At 45.0% G+C, this 11,058-nt stretch overlaps 1 protein-coding gene across 1 annotated transcript in view; it reads right to left on the reverse strand.

Moving 5' to 3' along the window:
- Positions 1–6,830, reverse strand: part of Ryr2 (ryanodine receptor 2 (cardiac)) — a 294,371-nt gene extending 287,541 nt beyond the window's left edge. Inside the window, exons 1-2 of the mRNA XM_013009227.1 lie at positions 6,776–6,830; positions 6,241–6,443 (exon numbers count right to left, since the gene is read on the reverse strand). Of these exons, the coding sequence (XP_012864681.1) occupies positions 6,241–6,443; positions 6,776–6,830 (258 nt within the window). The remainder of the gene's footprint in view (positions 1–6,240; positions 6,444–6,775) is intronic.
- Between the last annotated feature and the right edge of the window lie 4,228 nt (positions 6,831–11,058).

Here is an 11,058-nt window from a genome sequence, read left to right on the forward strand (position 1 = left end):
GGTTCGCTGGCAACTTTTCCCTGGTGTATTTCACTGACTGTGAGTGCAAAGAGGAGTGGAGGAGCAACTTTGGACTCTGCCTGACCGTGCGTATTAGATGAGCTTCTCCAGCCACAAGAGCGAGGCCTGCTGCAGCCCACGGTCCATGGGAAAGCCTGGCCCGGACCACGGTCAGTATTGAACCACACCGGAATCTAGTTGTTAAAGGATGTGATGCACTGACTTCTGGAAAGGGGTGCACGGAGCCAGGCTCCCGCAGTCCACACCCGTCAGCCCCGCTACTATGGCAGCTGAGAACAGGAGGGTGGTCACTGGAAGCCCACCCAGGCAGAAAAGTTCCAGTGACCGGCTTCTTAACCAAAGGTGGGTGCAGTAGTGCACACCTGTCATCCCAAGCTATGTAGGAGGCTGGGACTAGGAGGAGTAAACTAGCAGCCAGCCTAGCAGAAAAGTTGAAGAGACTCCATCCATCCTAATGGAAAAGAAGCTCTACACAGCAGTGCATGCCTATAGTCCCGGCGATGATGGAGAGTAAGCGGAGCATAGATCAGGGGCATGCACAGCTGGGAACAAGGCCAGACTCTGTCTTAGAAATAATGAATGGGGGCTGGGAAGGTGGCTTAGTGGTAGAGTGCTCGCCTAGCATGCATGAGGCCCTGGGTTCAATTCCTCAGTACACATAAACAAAAATAAATAAATAAAATTATATTAAAAATAATAATGAGCGACTAACAGGGCTACAGGTGTAGCCCCATGGTTTCATACTGTCCTGCAAGGATGAGGCCCTGAGTTCAAACCCAACTATATCCCCAATAAAGGGGGTATAAATAGGCTGGGGAAAATTAAAAAGCTCATACCACCCCTAGGAATACGAATTGTATTCGGGTATTTACTTTTCGGAATCAAACAGGTTTTGTTCTAGCCTGCGCTCCCCCGCTTAAGCAAAGTTTGAAGAGCGCTAATTAAAACAACACTATAAGGTGAAATTGCATTTTCTATCTTAAGAGCAGAGGTCCCTGAAGCTGGGAACGTACTCGCTTTCATGAAATAGATGAGCCTGTTCACACGACCCTCCCCGAGCCCTGAAGCCCCCCCATACACACACAGAGAGGCAGCACCTCACAACTCCACGCCTCAGGGAGCTGGGAAGTCACACGCTACTCTATGAATAATAATGACAACAAAACTGCAAAGAAGTAGGAATAACGTTAAGTTAACGATCATACACTGGCAAATGATCTCCTTCATCTTAGGACTGGTCTCTTCTTCTCTCTTTCCTTTTTTTTTGGGGGGGGGACTTAAACTCAAAGCCTGGAAGCTATCTCACCTTTTTCCACTCAAGACTGGCGTTCGACCACTTGAGCAAAAACTCCACCGAGGCTTTCGGTGGTTATCTAGAAATCAGAGTCTCCTAATGTTTGAGAAGCATATTTTTAACTTCCTCTCTATTCAGCCTTTGCCTTCCCTCTTTCACATCCCTGGCAAAACCCATTATACTTTTCAGAACCTTTGATTTGTTAGGGGTTTTGTTTGCTGGTTGGGTTTGGTTTTGTATTTTTCAGATTCAATGAGAGACAACATGGAGTATCTGTCTTTGTGGACTGGCTTATTTCACTTAACTAGAGGCTATCCATTCATTTTGTTCTCCTTACTGGCTGCATAAATAGTGTGTGTGCTTCTGTATACACACACAAAATAAAACTTTATTCAGCCATTTTCTTCTTTATCCATCCACCCACTGATGGGCACCTAAGCCGATTCTGTCACTTGGCAATAGCGATCAGTGCAGAATACACACGGGAAGTGGCGATCTCTGTCAACACGGGCTCTGCTTCCTTTGGGCATGTCTCCACAACTCCTGCAGCGGGACTACACCGCAGCTCTAGTTTTAGCTCTGTGAGGAACCTCCTACTGATGTCCACAGGAGCCAAACAACTTCCACCACCACCACAGCAAACCCACACTTCTGTCCTCAGGAGCCCCACCAGCACCCTGCTCTTCTCTTGATGACAACCATTCTGAGGGGAGAGGCAGAATCTCAGTGTTGTTTGAACTCGTGTTTTCCTAATGGTTAAGGATGTTAAACTTTTTTTTCCCATGTATTTATTGGCCATTTGTGCTTTGAAAAACTGGTGGCTTCATTCATACAGTGATTGGATTGTTTTGATTTGGGGTTTCATGTTTTCCATCCTTACCCAGTCTAGCTATTCATTCCCCGGCTGATGTCTATCTGGCAAGGATTATTTTTTTCCCACCCCACCTGTAGGCTGTCTCTTCATTCTTGTCATTGTTACCTTTACGTGCAGATGCTGTTTAACCAGATGGAAGCTCATGTGTCAGTTCTTGTTCTTATTTCCTGAGCTACTTGAGTCCTTTTTGGAAGGACCTTGTCTGTTCTACATCTTCACACACTTCCCCTTGCTTTCCTTTAGTAGTTTCAAAGTCTCAGGTCTTACATTAAGGTCTTTGATCCATTTCAAGTTGACTTTTGTATAGGATGAGAGATATGGACTCTGGTTTCATTCTTCTACACATGACTAGCCAGTCTTCCCAGCACCATGTGTTAAAGAGCCCTGTCTTCCATTCATGTTCTTGGTACCTTTGTTGAGAATCTGACAGTCGAACCAGCCTGAGCTGGGCTCTGGGCTTCCTAGTCTTTGTAATGGATCTACATGTTTGTTTTGGGGCCTGTCTATACAATGCTTGTTTTGTTGTTATGGCTTTGTAGTATAGTCTGAAGTCAGGCATTTTGATACCTCCATTTTTTTTTTGCTCAGGATTATTTTGGCTATTCAAGGTCTTTTGTGTTTCCATATGAAATTCAGAGCTTCCTATATCTGATTTCAATGGTCTCTGTTTTTTGTTTGTTGGTCATGGGGCTTGAAGTCAAGGCCTGAGCATCCTGTCCCTGAGCACTCTACCACTTTGAGCCACACTTCTCCTTCCAGTTTTTGAATGGTTAAGTGGAGATAAAAGTTTCATGAGGACTATTTCTGCTGGGCTGGCTTTGAACTGTGATCCTCAGATCTGAGGATTAAAGGCATAACCCACAGGCACCCGGCTATGGTATCTTGTTTTAATGTTACCTTTTCTATCTCTAATTTTGTTAATTTGATTCTTCTTTCTTTTGGTTCATTTGGCTAGGAGACTATATTGTTCTTTTCGTTTCCATTACATTAATTCGCCTCTGATTTCTATTATTTCTTTCCTTCTACAATTTTGTGATTGGCCTGTTTTTGTTTTTCTAAGAGCTTGAAGTACATCATAAACCATTTACATAAGATCTCTCTAATTTCTTTCACGTAGGCACTCACAGCTATAAACTTCCCTCTTAGATCCGCCTTCACTGTAGCTCATAGGTTACAGTGTACTGTTTTCATTCTCATTTGCTTCTGAAAATTTAGGAAGTTCCCTGGGCCACTGAGAAGAATGTGTATTTTATAAAAGCACATAGGGCTACGGTCACACCAGAGATATCCTACCTAACCACAGCAGCTGCCTTCCCTCCCAGGCCTAGGTGCTGCTCCCTCACACACTCCCCACACTTCCAATGGGATTCCATTATTGGTTTGGGGAAAAAACCCAGAAATTACATTGCCTTGCCTCTACCTCCTTCTAGATACTAACTGACATCATGTGATCAAGGGTTACCCAGCCACCAATCTTGCTGTAGGTATTGTGTGACCTGTGAGTTTCTCACTCTGCTTTCATGGGGAGGTACAAATAAGTGCAAAACTACATTTCCCTGATAACTTCTCGTTTCTCTTTATATTTTTAATAATAACAATACAAATCTGCCTCAAAGTCACTAATTTCTACACACCAAACCCCAACTCCTCAACTCTAAATTATCAGACAGAAATGAAAAGGGACCTGTATTAAGAATAAGCAGGAAGTAGCCATCAATCTGAAATAGGGATAACTCATCCAAACACGTCATCGGGTTTAAGACTGTCTGCAGGAAAAATCTATATTGAAATTATGAACCATTCTCTTGCTGACAAAGATCAGCCTGAATAAATATCTTAGAATCATTAAACACAAACTTCACCCAAAAAAAGGTCAGTACTGTCTATGGTTAAAAGATTCTGCAGCTTAAGATATTTCTGGGATAGCTTCCAGGAGCACATAGATAATTGACATCATCTGTCTGGTTATTGCCAACAATCGTTCTGTTCTCCTGACTTTTATGATAAATTCAGTGACACCAATTGTAGATGAAAAGGGCCATCTCCCACTCCCCCAAGGAAAGCCAAACCCAGACGCATCTGTGTGTTGTATATGTCTATCTCCAACATGATCAGAGAACTAGAGTTTTACCTCTTTGCTACTTTAGAAAACTGAAAGTCTGTGGATATCAGAAAAATTATAATGATCCTCAGATTCCTGGATTCCTTATGAACTTAATAGTTCATTAAAATTTTAGTAGCTCAAAGTACTGTGTTTGGTACCAAAAGATATGAAAACAAATGAGATATGTGTAGTCCTCTAGGATCCAGAAACTGGCGTAGGGGCCTACAGGAGGGGTGTGGGGGTGTGGAAGGGCAGGAAGGACAAGGCCGGTGGGCCCGAAAAGCCATATCCTAAAAGTGTACAGGAATATAAATAATTCCAGATAAATCAGAAAGGTCCAAGAGAATGTGAACATCAGATGGGATAAAAATGTGCCATTCCCTGGATTATTAGGAACAACTTGATGCGTAAGCATCCATCCCTTCAAGGCACTAAAGAGTTCAGTCCATTCCAATTTCAATGCTTGACTTTCACATGGTAAACTGACAACAGAACAGGGGTTACTGACTTTGAGTAGTGGGAGGCAGCTCTTTGTCAGAGAACCAGGAGAAGGACAGTTGGCACGGTGTTCGGTGTAATAAATGGGGAAAGCCAAACGCCACCAGTTCTGAAAAGCAAACCTTGTTCTATCCACTCTGTGTGGCTAGAGAGAACACCAGGTTTTAAAATATTTATGTTTTTGAATGAGAGTGTCTTTCCATAGCTGAACTTAACATGGTAAGTTGTAGGAAGAGGCTCTATCTTTTTTAAAAAGCTTGCCTAAATAAAACATAATTAGGGCTATAAAACACATAACATGATATGACCAACTATTATAACATTAGTAATACTACTTTGCATAAACTACTATAATAAATCATATATATATTACACAATATGATTTCATGAATGGTCATGGCAAATAGACATGACAAATGGAAACCCCTTTGTACAACTAAAGATAATAAATCCATCAATACATGAGTAAACAAACCTGAGTACAAGCCTGAAAATACACTGCCAATGCTGGTTTTTTGATGTCACAAATGAGTATTTCCAGTGTCGTATTTTATCTCTACAATGCTGACATTTCCTCATCCATACAACGAGCATGACGCCAGCTAACTACTCAATCTCTTCTTGTGAGCCCTACATGAGACTACACAAGGCCAGCACTCCGTAAACCAAACAGCACCATACAAAGGACTGTGCTGGTCTCATTGCCTTCCTCCATTCTGTCCCTCATTCTGCATAACCTGATGTGTGTGCAGACCCTGTCCTCAGAGCCCAGTCCAAAGCCGCCCTGGCCCCCAGTGGCCCCCTTCTGAGTTGGAGCAAGCATTGGCTCTCAGAACTGGTATATCCCACTCACCCACTTGATTCTCCTCCCGTGCTCTAGTCCTCCAAATCCACCTAAGAGCCAAAGGGCATCACTCACAGGACCCTGCCTCACGCTAGGAAGAAACCTTGACTCCTAGCCTGGCCTGGAAGGTGCGGGAGACACGGTCCTGGCCCAGGCCCCTCCGCCAGCCATGGCCTCTCCCCACTCCAAAGCCCACACCCACCAGGCAATTTGCCATCACCATGCTCTCTCTCTCTGTGGAAGGCTCAAGAACTTGGTCCCGTTCACGCTCTCACTTGGCTCTGGCCTGCCCACACATCACTGGCTCAGAAAGGTCTCCCCAAATCCTCTTTGTGAAAGACAAGCCTTTTCCCACTCCCCTTCCTGCCCCTTACCCACTCCTTTACCACTAAGCTACAACCATCATGGTTCAAGACTTTCTTCCACTCATGTTAATTGGGTCTCTGCATTCAGTAAAGCCTCAAAACATTTCTCCATTGAAGAGTGAAAATGTTTTCATCCACCCTTCAGCCTACACACGGAGGGTTCCCCTACAAATCGTAGAGAGAGCTGGTGAACAGGGCCAGGGCCACATCTACAAATGCCCTTGGCCGGCTTCCGCTCACCTTGGAATTGGATGTGGACTCCAGGAAGCACAGTCTGTTGCCAAAGCCTTCGGCCGCCAAGCACAGCTTCTGCTGCTCTTTGTGAATGGTGGCAGTGCACTGCAGGACCACCTCGTCATCCTGCAAAGAAGAGGAGGAGAAGGAAACAGTGAGGACCCCCGACTCGGCTGAAGTGTACGAGGATAATGCATTCTTTGATGTAGCTTAAAGACAACATGAATTGATTCTATTAGAATAACACAATGGAGTTTTACTGTTATATTTGTACGCACGCGGGCACACACATACACACACACACACACACAGTGCACAGATTCCGCCACTCCCTTCTTCCCCTTGTTTTCAAACAGCATTTGGGGAGTTTTACAATGCTGTGCACATCCAAATGTGCATAGGTGGAAAAGAACACGGAGCCATGTGGAGTAAGAACTACTGTCAACTTGCAAGAAGGCAGCTGGAAGGCAAAAGGAAGGCTAACATTATCCAAAACAACTGCAAGTTTTCTGAGTGATTACAGATCCTAGCAGCAACTTGCCTGGGTAACTGTGAAACACGGTGTTCATGTAAGCACACGGCTTCAGCATCAGCATCATCAAGAAAGGACTGGATGCATTTATAGGACAGCAAACAATATCAAGAATGGACCGATCTGAATGTGGTAGCACACACCTGTAATTCCAACTCTTGGAAAGCTGAGGTAAAATGATAGAGAATTTGGAGCCAGCCTGTGCTTCATAGCATGTTCAAGGCCTGACTGCCCTATCCAGTGAAAGTCTGTCTCACAAAGACCATGAGCAAAGCAAAGCAAAGAAACAGATTCTAATAGCAGCACACAGGTCATCCTAAAGATAACACAGGAAAACAAGTCAATAACACAACTTCTGGGTTCGTTCGACACGGGAGGTTTGATCAGATCTGACACAGAGAAATGTTTCAAGTGCACAGAGAAAGCCATCCGTGAGGTCAAATATCTGAAAGACGAGCCCGGTTTCTTGTCAATTAAGGAAGCAGGGTTACAGGAAGAACTGCACATGATCCAAAGCAATGCACAGGGGGAGTGAGTACAGCCACAACAAGGCGGGCTGCCGTGGGCACAGGCCCTGGACCTCCGTGCCAGTCTGGACACAGGTAGAGTAGGAGCATATGCAAAACACCAAGCTTCTGCCACAACAGAGAGCCCAAGTGCTTACACAGTGACTGACACTCACAGGGCACAAAATAGACACCAAACTAATGAACACTGTGGTTCTTTTGTCACACCTGACCAAGTAACAAGTACTGAAAGCCTAAAGAAAAAAAATACCATATGGACAGTGCCATTTCAACCTCAAATACCCAGAAGGGTACATGGCCAGTAATTAAAGCATAAATAAATTCATCGAGCCTTTCAAGTCACATTGAAAATCCCTTCATCACGACAGAGTACGGAAGAGCAAAGGTGACGGGAAGGTGATTTTCCCCAAGCAGAAAACATGTTTTTGTGGTTGTTTTGTTTGGCTAGTCCAAAGAAAATTCAGGATCCATCGTTAAAGCCCAACTAGGCTTTGCATCTTGCAGTACTGAATGCCTGGCTTTCCACGAGAGGAGAGCAACTGTCTCCACAGCTCACAGCATCGGGCAGGGACAAAGCCCAGTTTTTGGGGGGGTTTTTTGGTCATGGGGCTTGAACTCTGGGCCTGGACGCTGTCCCTCAGCTTTTCAGTTCAAGGCTAGCGCTCTACCACTTGAGCCACAGTGCCACTTCTGGCTTTTTCTGCTTATGTGGTACTGAGGAATCAAACCCAGGGCCTCATGCATGCAAGGCAAGCACTCTACCACTAAGTCACCTTCCCAGCCCCAAGGCCCAGATTTTGAACAAGCAACTTCTAACTCTCCACCAGAACTTGTTCATTTCCAGTGAACACTGGTTTTCCCTGAAAAGTCATTTGCTCTCTCTCTATATATATATTTTTAAAAGCCTGAGTTTCAACTAAAAGTACATGTGAATGTAAAATTCATGTTCAGCAATGGCTATCATAAAAAAATCAGGAACTGCTTCCTGCAATCTGCCAGATCAAAAATCCATGGTGCTTCTCAAATATGTAGTGTAATGAGAAAAAAAAAAAAAACAACAACAAAACCCTGACACTTGTGCCAGTAGATGCTGCCAGAATCTCCAAGGCCTTTGACTGTCTTATCTTTCACATGTGCTAGGGAACAAACTCTAACAGACAAATGACACCCTTGGGTAGAGGAGAGGGAGTGTTGTTTTTTTTTTTTTTTGCCGGTTGCTGTAGATTACCTAAACACCATTTAGTAAATAATTACTTTAATGCGCTAATTAAAGACAGGTTGGGAAATGGGAATAAGACGGCAGGGAAGGAGAAAGGGAAGATAAAAGCAAACCCCAGCCCAGGGACAGCCGGGATGGTGAAGCTACTGAACAAAGAGGAGGCAGGCACGTTGTAAGTCACCAAAAGTATGGGGTCTCTCCCGGTGGCACAGGCTCGCCCACCACTCATTCTGCCACCTCGACACAGCTGTTCACAGACATGGGCCGTGTGAGCAATGCTAGCTGGACTACAGTTCTGTGTACAAAGCCATCCATGGCTGTAAAACCAGTTATCTAAGCGGTGTATCCCAGCAGCATCTATTTTCCCGAGCACCCCCTCTGGTGTCTCCCCCATGTTGTCTGACACATATAGTGAGTTGCTTGTGGGGTTCTCTAAGGGGAAAGTTGTGTGAGGGAAAGGACGTTGTCCTGTTTAGTAATAGTTACCTCTCTGGCCCCCAGGAAGCATTAATCAGCTATCTACTGAACGCACACAAGGAAGCACGGATGGTCTCTCTTCTGAGCCCGTCCACGCGTGACAGAAGCGCTTCCCGGTTATCTGCCTTTCTGTTGTTGGTAAATAAGTCTCAAACAAAAGATCCTCAGCTGTTTTTGTTCTTCTTGCTGTTGTTGTTTGGTTGTGGGGCTTGAACTCACAGCCTACAGCTGTCTCTGAGATCTTTTTGCTCAAGGCAAGTGCTCTACCACTTTCAACCACAGCACCACTTCCAGTTTTCTGGGGGTCCACTGGAGATCAGATTCTCCCATGGACTTTCCTGGCCAGGATGGCCTTAAACTGTGATCCTGAGATCTTAGCTTCCTGAGAAGCTAGGATGACAAGTGTTAGCCTCCTGTGCCAGGCCCCTGGGTTGCTTTGATACTACCATCTACAAGCATTTGAAGCCTTGGAGGATGAACCTAAGAGTCTTCATTATTCATCTCCAATTATGCCCCCTCTGATGTGTGTCAGCCAGCAGCAGAGGAGATAAGGCAAGGGGACAGTGTGCTTCCTGCAGACAGGACAGCCTAGCAGTTATGAGGGGCATGGTCCCCCCCACCACACCCACTTCCACGGTGTTCAACTGCCTTTGGAGGGCAGAGACAAGATCCAACTTGTTTGCAAGCATATCTCCATTGTGTACCACCATGTCAGACACATAGAACATGCTAGAACATGCTAAAGGAGCGACTGTGGATCCCATTCCACCTCTGATCTTTGACAGATGGAAACTGTCTCTCTGTCTCTCTCAATCTCTCTCACTGTCTGTCCAAGGTCAGGGCTTATGTAATTGTCCAATATAACGGTATGGTACAACCCCAATAAATGATTTTCACGGTTTGGTGAAGCCAAGATACAGGTCAATATTGAAGGAGAAATTTCAGAGCTGTGACAAATTTTAATATAACCTAAGAAACCACTGATAGAGCTCGATGAAATGTCTGGAAATAAAGCCATGTGTGGTCCCTTGATTGCCTCCTATTTCCCTAGAAATGTAACGAAATGTTGCAGACAACCCCTCTCCCCACATAAGATCTGCACACATGGGTCATATTAACTCCTGGACGCTCAAGAGATGCACTGAGAATGGCTCTGCTCATTACGAAGTCCCACTCATGGTGCCAAGATCCGTCGCTGAGCTCTCTCCAGGCCTGTCTGCCTGAGGCTGACCACACTCTGGTCTTCTCTCAGGGTAATAGCACAAGAATCTTTCCAAGGCTGACTGTCAGGCTCTTCTGGAACCAGTGTCTCCTCCAGGAACTAGCTGTCTAGGTCAGACTACATTCCACGAAGAAAACAAGTGTCCAATAGAATAAGTGCCGAGCTAAGGCCCTAGGGCAATGAGAGTATCCTCCGTCTTAGAGAACGGGGCATGCTAAATGCTCAGCAAATGGAGGCTGGGCTGAATTCCCTTTAATGAAGTCTCTTGCGCACTTGCTGGTGACTTGAAAACTTCTTCAAGTTTTCTATGTCTGGGTATGATATATATGGAGAAAGAACCCAGAACTGGACTATTGTATTCCAAGCATTTCTGTGATAAATAAATAAGACATGATTTCTACATCCACACGCTGCCAAGTCTGTTGAAACAGCTCTCAGTCTGGAAAAGTCACTCTCAAGCCACACCACCAACAGCTGCTTTGAATATCTGTGAATTGCTGGACAGATATTTGCCTGGGATGTAGACACATGCTAAGATGTGTGTCTAAGTGCCAGGGATTCATCAGTGAAAGAACCAGAGGTCTCCAAAGGAAATCAGGCTGCCATGGTGGCAAAAGGGGAAAGTGAATAGACAAAAACATAATTCATTTGTAATTATGTTAGAAGATGGGGGAGAAAAAGCTCAAAAGAATGTAAGAGGATTAGCAATGTGATAGTACTGTGGAGGTTGGCATTTGATAAGAATTGACAGGGATGCAATAAGAGGGAACCCCTGGGCCATGGCTTGAGGGAGAGACAGGCCATCAGCCTTGTGATTGCGTTGAAGGGGAGGGGAGGGGAGGGGAGG

Source organism: Dipodomys ordii, unplaced genomic scaffold (genome assembly GCF_000151885.1).
Source record: "Dipodomys ordii isolate 6190 unplaced genomic scaffold, Dord_2.0 Scaffold9, whole genome shotgun sequence".
NCBI lineage: Eukaryota > Metazoa > Chordata > Mammalia > Rodentia > Heteromyidae > Dipodomys > Dipodomys ordii.